The sequence below is a fragment of the Paramormyrops kingsleyae genome, unplaced genomic scaffold (assembly GCF_048594095.1).
Source record: "Paramormyrops kingsleyae isolate MSU_618 unplaced genomic scaffold, PKINGS_0.4 ups112, whole genome shotgun sequence".
NCBI classification, from domain to species: domain Eukaryota; kingdom Metazoa; phylum Chordata; class Actinopteri; order Osteoglossiformes; family Mormyridae; genus Paramormyrops; species Paramormyrops kingsleyae.
Genome location: NW_027326050.1, coordinates 44,882 through 60,761, shown reverse-complemented (window position 1 = coordinate 60,761; position 15,880 = coordinate 44,882). Strand labels below are relative to the sequence as shown.

General features: G+C 40.7%; 1 protein-coding gene across 1 annotated transcript; it reads left to right on the top strand.

Annotated features, from left to right (window-relative positions):
- Positions 1–14,138: 14,138 nt before the first annotated feature.
- Positions 14,139–15,722, top strand: LOC140586979 (uncharacterized). Its single transcript, XM_072708535.1, has 2 exons — positions 14,139–15,416; positions 15,682–15,722. Exons 1-2 carry the CDS (start codon positions 14,192–14,194, stop codon positions 15,699–15,701), a joined length of 1,245 nt encoding a protein of 414 aa, XP_072564636.1. The 5' UTR covers positions 14,139–14,191; the 3' UTR covers positions 15,702–15,722.
- The last annotated feature ends 158 nt before the right edge of the window (positions 15,723–15,880 follow it).

Here is a 15,880-nt window from a genome sequence, read left to right as displayed (position 1 = left end):
GGAAGGGCGGGGGTGTGTGCAGTTTTGTTCATAATGCTTATTGTACATCAGTAAAAATCATGGAGAAGCACTATTTGCAAGACGTAGAGTTTCTCATTTTGAAATGCAGACCTTTCTTTTTACCGAGGGAGTTTAAAAGCAGCTTACATTATGTCCAGAAGGAGCTGTTGTTGTGGCTGGCGATTTTAATCATACAGATCTAAGGAAAGTTCTGCCTAAATTTCACAAAAACGTGCACTTTCCCATGAGAGAGAAAAAGACTTTGGACCAGGTGTACACAAATGTTCCAGATGCCTACAAGGCTAAACCAGCCCCACATTTAGGACTTTCAGACCATGTCTCTCTGGTTTTAATACCATCATACAAACCACTTATCGGCAGAACAAAGCCAACTGTTAAGATAGTTCAGGTATGGTTTGAGGAAAGCATATCAAAACTGCAAGACTGTTTTGAAGATACAGACTGGGACATATCTGCTCAGGATACAGATTTAGAGAATTACACCATGTCTGTACTAGACTATATCAATTTCTGCACTGAGTCTGTCCTAGAACAGAAAACAATAAGAGTGTTTCCAAATCAGAAACCACGGATGGATAACAATGTACGTTTACTTTTAAGTGAACGTGACATGGCTTTCAGAGCAGGAGACACACAGGCCTACAGCATTGCACGGAGAAACCTCAAGGCTGGCATTAAAAATGCCAAGCAGAAATACAAACAGTATATTGAGCAGCACTTTAATGGCAACAACTACCGTAGCATGTGGAAAGGCATCAAGACCCTGATGGATTATAAAAATAATATCTCACAGATTAGTGATGACACTACCCTTCCTGATACATTGAACCAGTTCTTCGCCCGCTTTGACGAGCAAAGTAGTGATGCCAGAGCAAGTGTCCTGGTTGAGTTTGAGATAAACCACGAGGCGAATCAGGAGGGAGACCAGATACTGGTTCTACAGTACCACCAGGTGAAATCTACACTGTTCAGGATAAATTCTAAGAAGGCTACAGGACCAGATGGTGTCTCCGGTTGTGTACTTAAAGAATGTGCTGACCAGCTGGCAAAGGTCTTCACAAGTATATTCAACCTTTCATTGCAGCTATCTATTGTCCCCCACTGTCTTAAATCTACCACCATTGTGCTGGTGCCTAAGAAATCAACAGTGAATGAGCTCAATGACTACAGACCGGTAGCCCTTACCCCAGTAGTCATGAAGTGTTTTGAAAGACTCATTCTGTCTCATGTCAAGTCAATCATCCCCCCCAGTCTGGATCAATACCAGTTTGCTTACCGTGCCAACAGGTCGACAGAGGATGTGGTATCGATCGCACTACACACTGCCCTCACACATGTGGACAAACCAAATACATGTCAGGATGTTATTTGTCCATTTCAGCTCGGCATTTAACACAATTGTCCCACATAAACTGGTCTGCAAGCTTGGGAAGTTAGGACTAGGACACTCACTATGTACCTGGATAACAAATTTTTTATCAAACAGACCTCAGAATGTGAAAATAGGACATCTTATTTCCTCTACCGTAACTTTGAACACTGGAGCACCACAGGGCTGTGTTTTAAGCCCAATTCTTTTCACCCTCTTTACCAACGACTGCCAACCAATACACACCACCAATACTATAATTAAATTTGCGGATGATACCACCGTAATTGGACTTATATTGGGAAATGAGGAAACTGCCTACAGGGAGGAGGTGCAACATCTGGTGGAGTGGTGCACAGAAAACAACTTGATCCTGAACACCAATAAAACAAAATAAGTAATTGTTGACTTCAGAAAGACAAAGAAGGCTAACCATCCCGCATTGCTCATCAACGATGAGGAGGTTGGAAATGTGAAGAGCATAAAATTTCTAGAAGTCTACATTACAAAAGATTTGTCCTGGGCTCTTAACACCTCCTACCTAGTGAAAAAAGCTCAACAAAGGCTCTTTTTCCTGAGGAAATTAAAACATGCTCAATTGCCCAACAAACTGTTGATAAACTTTTACCGCTCTACCATAGAGAGTATTCTGTCCTACTGTATTACAGTGTGGTATTCCAGCTGCACTGTAGAGGACCGAAGGGATCTACAGAGAGTGGTGAAGGCAGCTCAACGGGTTATTGGGTCTGAACTTCCAGAGCTGGACTCCATCTATGCTAGTCAGCTGAGACAGAAAGCTAACGGCATTATTGTGGACATGCATCATCCTGGACACAGTCTATTTGTTGCTTTGCCATCAGGCAAACGTTTCAGGACAATTAAAGTGCACACAAACCGACTGAAGAACAGCTTCTTTCCCAGAGCTGTAGTCTCAGTTGTCCCATCACAACCCCACCCCCCCACACTTAGACCATAGTAAACCTGGTTCCATGTAGACTTTTTAATTACTGCTCATACTTTACCATAACTACCTCATTTGCACTACAGCAATTGTTTATTGTTTATCATCCTAACTGTATATGCAATTGAAGGGAAGAACTCACTGTGTTTACACTTTTTGCTCTCTTTTTATTTGATTGGGTATTCCTTTATTGCAATTATTTCTCTACTGTGTAGATTATTATTACTATTATTATTATTACTACAACTTTTAATCACAGTTTTTGCTTTTTTTGTATTTTCTTATATTTATATTGTATATCGCTGCTGCTTAAATGAGAGTTGCCAACTGAATTTCGTTGTTAATTCAAATTACAATGACAATAAAGTGTTTTCTATTCTATTTCTATTGAGACAGATAGAGGGAGCAGACAGAGAACGCAAGCGGCCTTCACTTATCTTTAGCCTTCCAGAAGGATAAGTACTAACCAGTTAACTAGAGCAAATGTCAAACATGTGGTTGACACGTAGTCAGAAGGTACCGAGAGGGGGGGGGGAAGGCCCAAACGAGCTATAAAGGAATCAAGCTGATACATATGGTTGAGCTTCTTACTGTACATGCTGAACGTATGTCAGATGGTCGCTACCTGATTGCAATCTGTCAGAGAATAAACTTGGAACTGCAACTTCTCCACGTCTCGCCTGTGAATCTCTGCCGATCAACGGACCCGGTGGAGACGGCGTACTCCAACATAACACGTCAGTAGATGTCGGACACAATGTAAAATTATCCGGTGCAGTATCTGAGCCCGTCTGAATTAATAATAATTGAAGCTTCATTGATCCTCGTGGGGAAAACGCCTTTACGTCTCCCCCAACTTGCTTTACGAAGAGGGCGCTGTGCACAACTGGATACCTTTCTTAACCCTCTGGAGCCTAGTATGTCATCGACGACATAGAGTACTTTTCGCGTCTGTTTCAGTTTATATCTCGCTGAAATCTTAATGTACAATCATGAAAAAAAACGATGGCTAAATCCGTAATCTGTCTTCTTTTCAAAACGTCCATTGTTGGAAGTATTAAAGCTTTTTAAATTAGGTTAAATCGGCAAAAAAGTAAACCATGTCATCTTACTTTGTTTTACCTGCATTGGGGCGTGTAGTACCGCTCTCACCCGAAGATCGCTATTCACATTCTAAATAGCCGCATTAGCGCGTATTCAGATCGCATTCGCATGGTAATTTGATTAACAGCGCAGCGGTGAAACGTGATCCAGATACGTCCCCATCAGCGCCATAAAAGGAGAAGCCTCTGGCTGCAGCCTGCGGGAGGGCAGGGCCACATCCAACCCAGCCTATCCTACGTCAACCCACGAGCCCGTCAATCATGCTGTTCATTCGTCCTTCGTTTACGCAAATCACGCTGATGTTCTGAAGAAGCATTTTACGGCGCCTGGTTTACGCTTTAAACCAGCAGTTTGTTTTACAGTAACCTTTTTTTCTTTTTAGTAAGTGGAAAGAGTACGCTCTAAAAATATATAAACTACAGTATAGTAAACACATAAACCAGTAACATAACTGTTTATTATCAATTACAGTATTATTACGAATTATGATTTTTTATAATTGTATAGGAGCACCTTCATGTATGCGGTCCGAAACGTCGCTATGCGGCACATGACGGTGCTTCATTCATGGTCATAACGGTCATATGGTGGGCACATCAGGACAGTATTTAAACGTTTTAGGACTATTTACCCTTGTTTATGTCGCTGTAGGATGTCCATAATATAATTTCAATCCAATATCAATCTAATGCTTGTCTGTGTTGATTGGTTAATATATTGATTGGTGTATTAGTATAGCCGGAGAGTAATAAAACCCATTGCAATCAAGTATACAGTGCCTTATAAAAGTATTCAGTTTTTTACTCAATTACAAAGGATAGTTAAACGTTTTCCAAATGAGCATTTTATTGCATTTCCAAAGGCACTGCAAGTTATTTCTGTGCCAACATTAACATTAAATAAACTTATAATTTAATGTCGATATAGATGACAAATTATTCAATAATGATACAGAGAACAAAAAAAATATATTTTATATGATTTATTCAAATTACATTTCAGTCTTTTCTGAATCTAAGGGCAATTCTTAAGGGCATTTCAAGCAAAAATGGAGCACTCATAGTGATAAAATAATGACTTGAATTACACTATGATAATTATCAATATCGTTTGATATGATCATGATAAAAATATTTTGCTATATTGCACAGCCCTAATGCATGCTACCACAGTGGCTTTGCTAACTAGCTAATGACTAGTAACCCATAGGAAGCATGCTGAACAGTCGTTTGAGCAGACAGTAATATCTGATGACGCATAAAGTCTTTAAGTGTTAAATCTTGTTAACTACACGGAAGCTATATTATCAGCAAGAAGGTCTTTACCTAGTTACCATAGTTTTGGTAGTGAGTCGGCTAGATAGTCAGCTAACCGATGGAAACGTTTAACCAGCAGCAAAACAACCACAAACAACCATGCGGGTCCCACAGTAAAATCTTTGTGCAGTAATTGACAGTCAATAGTGTGTCTAGCAGAAACATTAACAAACAAAATAATAAATAATAGATAGCACTGTTATTACACTGGAACACTAAAGATTTTTAACTTAATGACATAACAGGTACTACAACGATTCCGTTCTGCGAGTTCGCTTTGGCTTCCGCTTTAATTAAGACGTGTTGGACGAGGGCGTGGCTTTCGCGGTACGAATGGGCCGGGTTGGATGTGGGCGGGTTTGGCGCTTTGGCTTCTGCTTTAATTAAAATGTATTGGACAAGGGCGTGGCTTTCACGGTACGAATGGGCCGGGTTGGATGTGGGAGGGGTTGGATGTCCAACCCCGCCCTCCTGCAGGCTGCAGCCAGACATACTTGCATAAAAGGGGGATAGGGAGGTGGCCAGGTGAAAATGGCTCATTCAGACACATGAAAGTTGCTACATATTCAACGAAAGGAGCCAGAAATAGTTACATGAGTTAGGTTTTTCTTATTTATTTATCCAAATGAATGTCACAACTACACCATTTAGTCATCTTCATGTAGCTAAGACTTTGCTGATTAGATATCTGGGATCAAAACAAACTGACAGCATTGCTTACTATGTACTTTTATAATGCTTCTGCAAGTGTTCCAAACTGCATTTTGCAATGTCTATACTTTGATGTCAAATTACAAACTTAAGAAAAATCTGACATATTTACAATATACATTAAAATAAACATGAGTGTAATGGCAAAACAAGTATATAAAAAATAATTGATTTGCCATGAATTTAAGTTCATGATATTTGAAGAAATGCGTGATCATGCCCCAGTCAGTGAAAGCATATTTTCTGGGTTCCAGAGGGTTAAGTACCGACCCGAAGCCGGGTTCGAACCAGTGACCCTCTGATTACAGGAACACAGGCTTAGACTACTGAGTCACCCGCTGCTGTGGGTGAAAGGGGTGAGATCGGTAGACACCTTCCTACCTGATGTGGTAACTCAATGATCCTAGGTTGGTCTTAGACACATATAGACAGTGGCCGTCTATATGACACGAAATTTGGAGGGTATCTCTGTGGTTCAGCCCTACATTTGCGAGAGAAATTTGGTAATGATTGGCTGAAGCATGCCTGAGATATAGCTGTCTGATTTAAATGGGCGAGGCACCAGTACAGTCAGGGAGTGGCTGGTGGCCGTACCTTATGGAAAACCTGGAAAAGTTTTCGATTTTTGAAATAATTTTTCCAGGCCCTGGATAAGTTTTGGAATTCTTGGATAGAGAGGAAAAGTGATGGAAAAGTTTTGGAAACTAGCCTTGTTCATTTTTGTTTACCGCTAATAGAAATGTAGGAGTGGAAGTCAATAGTTAAATACCTTGGTAAACATTCGTTTCTGCGCAGATTTCGCGCATTTGAGATCGCTGTTTTTTTGCTCGCTATTCCAGTTTTTATAGTTTTATTTTTTTTGCACGTATTTGAATTTTATTGATCATAGTTTCCCGTTTTTGACTACGTTTTCCTCTACCAATCGTAAGGTACGTCTCATTTTAATATTGCGATTAATTGTCTTAATACTTGAACGCTATTTGTATATTAGGTAAGCAGATTGGCTATTATCGTACCAAAAATTGTAGTATTACTCTATGCGGGACGCTGAGCGGAGACAGACGAGCGGCAGTCAGGAAATCGGGGTACACAGATTTTTTATTAATTTTTTTTAAAGGGCAGGCAAGAAAACACACAGTTATATTACAATGACTGGAATGGGGAAACAAACTGAAACGCTGACTAATTACAGAGGACAAATGACAACAACCAGAAATAGCTGATCACACGGGGATTCCACGCTAGGTTAACGAGGGGGAGTCAAATCTGTGTCAAATAGTTGGACAAGGGGAGGGGAAAGGTGTGTCTGAGGAGTATAAATGTTGGCATGTTTTACGTGTTGTCCTAATTGCTTTTTTTTGTTCGTGATGGAGAGTCCGGCCAAGAAGCAAAAGATCGACACAGACACGGTGACTGGTTATATCCACTCAGTGTCGGCAGTAAAATTTACCAACAAAAACAAAGGATTTTTCAATGCCGTCTTACAGACTGGCCGAGAAAATTTCCACGATATAATTATGTTCAGTACAAGAAAGCGTCAAATGTTCACGCAAGCTGCGGAGTGTGGCACTCCCGTGAGGCTTACCAATATTCGAAAGGCTTTGAGTGAGTATCGCTTTACGGGGTTCAGTTGTATGGGATTTGTTTGTTACTGTGTATGTTGATGTGTTACATTTTTTTGGTAGGTTTTAAAGGTACGTCTGACTTTGACGTTGTCGGTAACCAGTCAACGGAGATGTCCGTCGTTAAAGTGACATTTCCTTTGCGGAAGCCTGCGGCCCCAGCCAGACAGATGCTGCTGGATGTGGCAGCTTTGCCGGCAGGGAGGAAGGTGCGTTCATGAATGTTTTATGATGGTAATGTAGGACTTTTGTAAAACTTCGAAATTTGTGGATGAGCAGTTTGGTAAAGCAATTACTTTTATTTCCTATAGGTTCACTTGGTGAAGGTGAAAGTCCTGGCAGCATCGTTAGAGAAACTTGTACCTGTAAGAGGGACGAAGAAGGAGGTAAAGCGGTACACTGTCTCTGATGGTACTGCGCAAATGACTCTCTGTGTTTGGGAGAGGCAAATCAATGCCGTGGAGGTGGAGTCGTCGTACTCATTTACGGACGTTTCAACGCGGGTGTTTGAGGGAACAGTTGAATTAACGACAACCACCGAGACCACTATAGAGAAAATTTGTGATCTGGACATTGGAGAGGCAGAAGCTGCAGCGGAGGAGTCGGTGTTGACGGTTCAGGCTTCCATCGTCGGCGTTGAAATCAAAGCCGGCATTAAATGTCGGCTTTGTGGTAGCCGACAGGACGGCTGGGACAACAAAACACGGTTTGTCAGATGCCAGGGTTGTAGAATGCTGCAAAAGTCGGGGTTGTTTGGAAAAGCGCTACATGGGACGCTAAGAGTTGTGAATAACGAAGGGACGTATTATACTCTAAATGTTGGGCATTGTGTATTAGTTGACTTCTTAAAATTGCGAAACATACAGACTGATAGATAATGAAGAAGCTGTGGAAGAACATCTTCTTTCCGAGGACGTTCTTGAGTTTGCCTTTGATGATGATTGCAACGTCTGGCATATTAGAGATGTTGGCGATAATGCAGTAGCTAGCTGCAGCAACGCGGCAGGGAGCATGTCTTAGTTTCACCGTTTTTCCCTGTAAAGTTTTTGTTGTTTATTTGACCCTTCATTGTCTGTTATGTGAAGCTAATTTGGATGTTTCTGTTTTGTGTAATAAAAGAGAACCACGACATATTGACTGCATTTTTTTTCTCCAAGTGGTTTGGTTTACAGGCTACCAAGTACACTAACTATGGGAGGTATTTTCTGCAAAAAATAAAATGAAAATAAGTACAATCTACACTTTGCCATTTAGTTTCCAAAGTCTGTGCGCTAAAATTTAAATGAAATAGCACCATTTGCTTTTTGATTTTCCACTTGTGTCATGTGAAATTAATAAAATTAAACCCAATTGGCTATTTTCGATTTCCAATTGGCTATTTTCGATTTCCAATTGGCTATTTTCGATTTCCAATTGGCTATTTTCGATTTCCAATTAGCTATTTTCGATTTCCAATTAGCTATTTTCGATTTCCAATTAGCTATTTTCGATTTCCAATTAGCTATTTTCGATTTCCAATTAGCTATTTTCGATTTCCAAGTCTGTCTCTTGACCATGGTCAACCTTGTCGCCTAAACTAATGGCAAAGTTACACTTAAGTTGGCGACTTATTTGCAACTTCCGATTCGTTTAGCTTTTCATTCGTAGCGTTTTATTTCGGTGCTTAAGTTAGCTTCTTATTCGCAGCACCGCTAGAAGGGAATGTTGCATGATGCAGTTTCCACGACATTTTGGAAATTCAAATTAATGTATTAATAAAAGGTTTGAGCTATAGTACGTACATTTATTTCATATCAAAGTCTTCCTGTATTGAAAATGGTGGAATTACCGGGGCATAATGTGATTTTTCATTTGTAACAGTAAACTGGTTACACATTTGAATAAGAAGCAATATTTCCAAATGGAATGCGAAGGTCTTATTCATTTTGGGTAAGGCAAATATGAAATGCATAGTACACAGCAGGCATGCTACTCTAATGATACTGAAATAAGCCTAAGCCAGATAGCTACCTAGCTGAAAACATGGCAGTCTGACCCAGGCTAATTTCAGTGTTTCCTTACAATGGTATACCTGCCATTATATCGCACTACATATCTTATTACGTATTTTAAAAATGTCTTGGCTAAAAACTGTACAGCATGTGCAGCTGCGAACACTCCCCTATAAAGAAGCTGCAAGTAACTTAAGCCGTGAAATAAGTCGCCACGAATAAGAAGATAAACGAATCGTTAGTTGCAGATAAGTAGCTAACTTAAGACGCGTGTGAATTTGCCATTAGTTTGGGCGACACCATGGCAAGAAGGGGCGCAAAGGATTACTGTAATACTAATTGGTCAGTGTCACAGTAGTAATTCACTACTTTGCATTTTAAGAGTTTGGTTATGTTCTTTGTCAGTGAAATTTGTTTTTGTATATTGAAGGTTTGCTGCTATATGTTTGAAGAGTTAGGTGTGTATAATTTAGCGTAAAGAAATAACTTCATAAAGTGGCAAGCTGATTAAGCATTAATTCAGAATAGCCGTAAAGAGGCGTTGTAGCGGCAGCCATTTTGTTTCTTGGTTTCGCTGAGGTAGGTTGACAAAGAGGCCGGGAGCTGTTTTTACGGTTTTGATTGGCTGACGTACGTGACCACTCCCAGGTCTCAGTCATAGGAAGGCTCCTGCCTTGCATTTCACTTCTGGCCTTGCAACAGGTAAGATGCTACATATGTATAATGGTATGGTTTTATTCGTCTGTTGACGCTTTGCTGTTTTTTTAAATTGTAGGTGGTTTATTTTGGGGTAAGGTTTTTTAAAAAATATTTTTAGTTCAGTTTTGGGCAATAGTGTTTGAGCACTAACGTAAGCGTTTGTTTCTGTGGTGTTAAATGCGCCACGTAGAGCTGTGGCGGCCATTTTAGGTGTCTTGTTTTTGCTAAGCATGTTCACAAATACAGAATAAAAACAGAATGGGATTAAATTAAATAGGTCTTAAAGTAAAATATACTTTTATTCAGCTTAATTTTATTTGTATAGCGCACTGTCAGAATATTAAATTGTCTGAAGGCGCTTTACATTATCCCCGTTCATATAGGCCTATGTAATTTTATAATGCAGCCTATAAGGATTTGGCAGCAGTAAATCACATGCAAGTGGTCAAAATTAATTTTGGTGCAGAAGCGCAGAGTGTATTTTAAACGCTGTGTGTCTGTGGCATATCCTAGTTTTATGTTTTAACATTTATAATTACGGTAGACTTATCTGTTTAAAGTTAGGCGTATATGTAATCCGACGTTATCGGGGTAAGGAAAAAAATAATGTATTTTGAAAGAGGTAGCTGATGCTCGAAATGCTTCTGTTATTAAAATTTGATAAATGTTTTTTATAATCACAAATTTAAAGCATAACTGTGCGCAAGGCATTACTGTTATAGTGGTTAGTCAGTGTCGCAGTAGTAATTTACTAATTTTGTGTCTTAAAGAGTTGGGTTATGTTGTCAGCCAAATCTGCTTTTACCTGTTGATGGTTTGCTGCTGTGTTTGGGGTGAGGGTAAAATGCAGACCGTTTACAAACAGCGGAATTCATGTTTATAAACAGACGTGTCGCAAATGACGCACGCCGCGTACACAGATCACGTGACATAGAAAGAAACCCATCCGACGTTACCTAATCACGGGGTCCGTTCGAGATGTGTCTGCAGCTGACGTGAGGTGGAGCGCGATCAGCCGGCGGCTGCAAGGGTGGAGTATACGCTGAGCTCCTCCAATGCCCCTTTGTTTACGTCCGGCGGAATCCGCATTTTACCCTCACCCGTGTGTTTGTAGAAAGTTTGTAGAATTTAGCGTAAACAACTAACTTCATTAGTTCTAAGGAGAGGGACTGTTTTTACTCGGAAGTGACCACGCCCTGGCCTGTGCACTAGGGAGGCTAATCCTCTGCATTTTACTACTGGTCAAGCCAGTAAGCCTGCGTATGAATATAATGGTCTATCTATTACTAGTTTGTTGGTGGTATTGTGTATTCTGCTTTTAGGTTACTTTGTTGTAAGTTGTTTATCTTTTTGAGTTCGGTGGTAGATTTATAAATGCGATAGTTGCTGAGGTGCGTAGGCGACTACCGTTGGGAAATACCTGTTAGATACGCGTTCTTATTACAAATTGTTTGTTGGTTTGTGACCGACAGTTTTATGTGTATGGTGTATTTTTATTTTAAGAGAAAGCAGTACTGGATGTGGACGTGTCTACATTAGCCTGCTTTGAAATATCTATTTTTATTGAAGTGCATAAAGACTTGCGTATAGACACGAGTGGAAATAGACTGTTTTTCAGACAATGGCAGTTTCATTAACTTCTCGTTCGGCATTTGAGACTAAGGAGAGTTTTGTTTGTTGTTCTGCAATAATGTTTTCCAAAGTCAACATATGTAAAATTTAAGTGTGTGGAACAATGGTCCCTTGTAGATCATAATAGTTAAGTTTGTATGTTTAAGTTTTGTTTGTTATTGGTCATTCCATGTCAGATCATCAGTTTTGGACCTCCTCATCACGGATTTCAATGAAATTTGGCATGCTGGTTTGGTCAGATGAGTGACTCGTGAAATTGAAATTGGGAGTGTCTTGGATCACTATTGAGACGTTTTAAATAGTTTTAACTTTTTTCGGGGGGGGGGGGTGGAGAATGAGTTTGAATGTAAATTTTCCTTAATGTAAGCTACACAGAAATGGTACTCATCGTTTTAAAGCTAATGTCCAGCTCTATAAATTGAGCAAATTTATATGCCATCCCCATATAACTGATTAAAATATTAGGCATTCAATACCAAAAAAGACCTATTTCAAAATTGATGATTTTTTTGACTGCAGTTAGCTCATAATGTCATGAACATCTCCAGAAAATTTGATTTTGAGTTGTTGCTGAGATACGGTTACTTATCTGAAATGTGTATCAAAACCACAATTCCTCACAATGCTGTTAGCTTTTTTTTTGGGGGGGGCAGACGGACACCAACAGGATTCATGGTGTTCATGGACAGCAGTCAATATAACAACTGAACTAATCACCAGAACGTTTATTTTATGAGATGTTTGTCTGCTTTTCAGGTGGTTGATACAACATATTTCCCGATGTGCGCTTTCTGTCCACTGGTGGGAATGTGCTCGCGTATGTGTGCATGCATCGGAGCAGCACTCCACCATGCACGATACAGAGAGCAGAGAGCAAAGTTAAAACTTTAAGTGTGCCTTAATATTAATCCAAGACATGCCCAATTTCAGTTTCATGACTTGATTATCTGACCAAATCACCATGCCAAGTGTCTTGAAATCCATGACGACAAGGTCCAAAAGTGTTATTTGACATGGAATGACCATTATGTTCACTGTGGCTATAAAAAGGTTTAATTGGACATTAAAATGTTCTGTTTGATCTATTTCATCACTCATGTTAACTTGTATATGCAATAAGCTTCCTTAGTTTAATGCTCATGCTTTGTTTAGTACTGATTATGTTATTACCATTATATTTGGGCAAAATCAGCTCAATCTTTTAATAATGGTTAGTCATACCAAAAGAGCTGTTGAACTAATTAGGTTTTTGCCCACTATTGCCCAAAACTGAACTAAAAATATTTTTAAAAAAACCTTACCCCGCAATATACATCGCAGAAAGAATAAATATTGTGTGTGTCCCCCTTCAATATCATGCAACCCTAACCAGCGTGAAACAAATCTGTGTGGCTGCATAACGTCCCAGCCATGTTTGTTCACTGCTCTTTTGTCAATTTGACTGCTGTGGCTAGATGTTAGTGAGAACCTAATTTGTCCTTTTTTAAAACTTTTATTACTAGTTACGCATGTTGATAAAGTTCATACCAACCACACTGCTATGATTGGTACAGTGGAAAATGTTTCTGTATCTGTATGGGAAGTTTATCACACTGCTGCATATACTAATGAAATGCTTGTACAATAAATGCACGTCAGTCATTAACTGATGCATGTTTTCTTTGTAGACTTTGAAGAGCTGTCGCATCAATGGTGAATATTTTTAAGCCGATGTCTTTATCACCAATTATGTTTTAGCTTAGGTCAGTCAGCTTGAATGACCTTAAAAGGCATATCAAGTTTACATGTTTTCAATAAAGATGACTGGTTTGAAATGTTGACGCAAAGAAACTTGCTTGTCTTTTTTCTCTGCAGATTTCTGGTGGACTTACACACTCGAAGACAGTGATAAGAGGTATGCTTTGTGCACTTGAACCCTGCATTGCTTGTTCATGTCATACTATTTTACTGCATATATTTGTTATAGCAGTAGAATCGTAGTATTCCAATGGTAATTATCTTACTGCTTAACATGAAACAGCTGTGCCATTGTGTGTTGCATAGACATTGGATGTGTAGTGACAGAGAAGCTGTCACACAATATGAGAAATGGCCACGATACTAATGTTAAGCAGCCAAAGTGTATTTGTATCGATGGGATTAGCAATCTGTAGGTCTTTCAATAAATTCTATTAGATTGACGGGACAAATTGGTATACATGTGAAACATTTAGGTCACTGGGTGTTGAGGCAAAACTTGCTGATGTGTGTGATATGGATGTTTGGCAGTGTGACTTACCTGTTGTAGTGTTTTCTGTCTCTGTTTTAAAAAAATCAAGTCATGTGAGACAGATGTATTATAGGTTAAGGAGTGTAAACAGGGCAGAACGTTGTTGGTGTACAGTCTCACAGAAGACCACCATTGGAACCACTCCTGACAAAACACATCCATGTATATGCATTTGACATTATGACTGCAAAGTAAAGTTGGAAGGAGGTGTGTCTTGTATTTTTTTTTTCTCCCACCTGTTCATCTGTAGATGCCTCGCACCAAGGCATCCCGCCGTTCAGCAGCAGCGAAGAAGAGGCTAATGGATAGGCGTCTAGCTACTTGTAGCAATGTTGTGGCTGAGACTGTTGACGGGGTATGCCCTTTTCCCCGACCCAAAATGGAGTTGACCGTGACTAATCTGACGAGCCACAACCAACAGCCTGCTGCTGCCATCCATGTCGTGGCTAGGACTGATGACGGGGTTAACCCATTTCCCCCCTACCGGAATACCAAAATGGTGATGACTGCGACTCGGCGGACGAGCCACGACCAACAACCTGACCAGGCCGCACAGTCGCGGCCTGTGTCTGTCATGGCTGTGACTGATGACGGGGTTAACCCATTTCCCCCCTCTCGGAATACCAAAATGGTGATGACTGCGACTTTGCCGACTAGCCATGACCACCGGGTTCCCGCCCTGGGTGCCATTTATACGACAGTTGACGAGTTTTGTAGGTCTTCTCCTTCCCCTGGTGAAGGAAAGGCACCGACGGACGAGGTACCGCAGCCCCCTCACAAAAGAAAGGCTGTTCTTGTGACGGACCCCCTTGATTTGAAACTTGATTTGAAACTTGATTTGAAACTTGATGTGAAACTTGATGTGAAACTTGGTTGCCTACCCAGTTGCCTACCCGGTTGCAAACTTGAGATGAAAAGTACCCCGGCAGGGCCAAACGATTACCCAACCCTGGATCAGCAACAGCATGTGAACCCTGTAACTATCAGTGTATCTCCTCATTTTCCTCAGGCACCTACAGTTAGAGGCTCATTCCATCAAGGAGACCGACGATTTGGAATCAACGGTAACAAACAGTGTGTGGCTAATAGTTTGATGGCTATACTGATGTGTAAAATAAAGAATGTCTTAAGCTGGTCGGTCACAGACCTTGATCAAGTGCTGCTGAACGGAGACGACCTCTACAGTACCATCAGAGACGCTGGGAGAATTCGAGATGCTTCTGGGTATCTGTTTGTCAGAGATCTACCAACAGAGTACACATTGAATGGTGTTACTTTTGAAATAAAGTACCACGATGACATGTTTGTTGGATTGTTTGGTGTGAGTGAGTATGGAGGTATGCGTGATGTTCTTATGTCTGCTGATGAAGCGGTAAGAAGAGTATTCTCACAGTTTGATGCATGTCTTTTTACCATAAAAGTCAATACCTGTGCTCTCATTAAGCAAGGGTCATGGTATGTGGTGATCGACTCGCATTCCCGACGGGAAGATGGCACAAGCGAAGCGTTGGGCAGAAGCATACTGGCTTACCACTGTAGCCTAGACTCTTTGTTGAACCACATTGCTATCCTGGGCCTGTCTTTAGATGCAACGGGGGAGCAGTTTGAGATTACAGCTGTGAGTGTATCCACCGAAAGCATCCTGCAGCAGCATTCAGAAGGTAACTCCTCATCAGTCACCAGACTCGACCAGTTGACCAGCACACCAGAGACTGGATATGGTATGGTAAGGCTGAATGTGACAGATGATGAAGCGCGTGAGGATGATGTGTATGCTGGTAATGAAGGTGATGTGGTCTTTATTGGTGAGCTGCACAGTGAGCAGTTTTCCTTCAGTCCTTTGACGACGCAGCAGCAAAGACGCCTGTCCTGTAAACTAGGTGTGGTGTACGTCGAGCATGGTCATGTAGACGTGACTGCAGAGTTTCCAATGGGTGATCCTTGCAGAACGATGCCTATCACTGGTGATGGTAACTGCTTTTTCAGGTCTTTGGCTTTTGCTATAACTGGAAGCGAGAGAGAACACAGGAAAATCAGGTGTGCTATTGTTGCCCACATACTTAGAAATGAATCCAGGTATGCCGCTTGTCTGAGAGAAGGTCACTCTTCCGTCACTCAGTATGTCGCCACATCACGGATGAAGTACGTTGGTACTTGGGCATCTGAGGTAGAGATTCAAGCTGCC

Bases quoted from the DNA above. Each gene is read 5' to 3' on its own strand.
- LOC140586979 (XM_072708535.1), top strand. From the start codon at position 14,192: ATGGTGATGACTGCGACTCGGCGGACGAGCCACGACCAACAACCTGAC. The intron at 15,417-15,681 runs GTATGGTAAGGC...CTGCTTTTTCAG, and splicing joins CACACCAGAGACTGGATATG to GTCTTTGGCTTTTGCTATAA.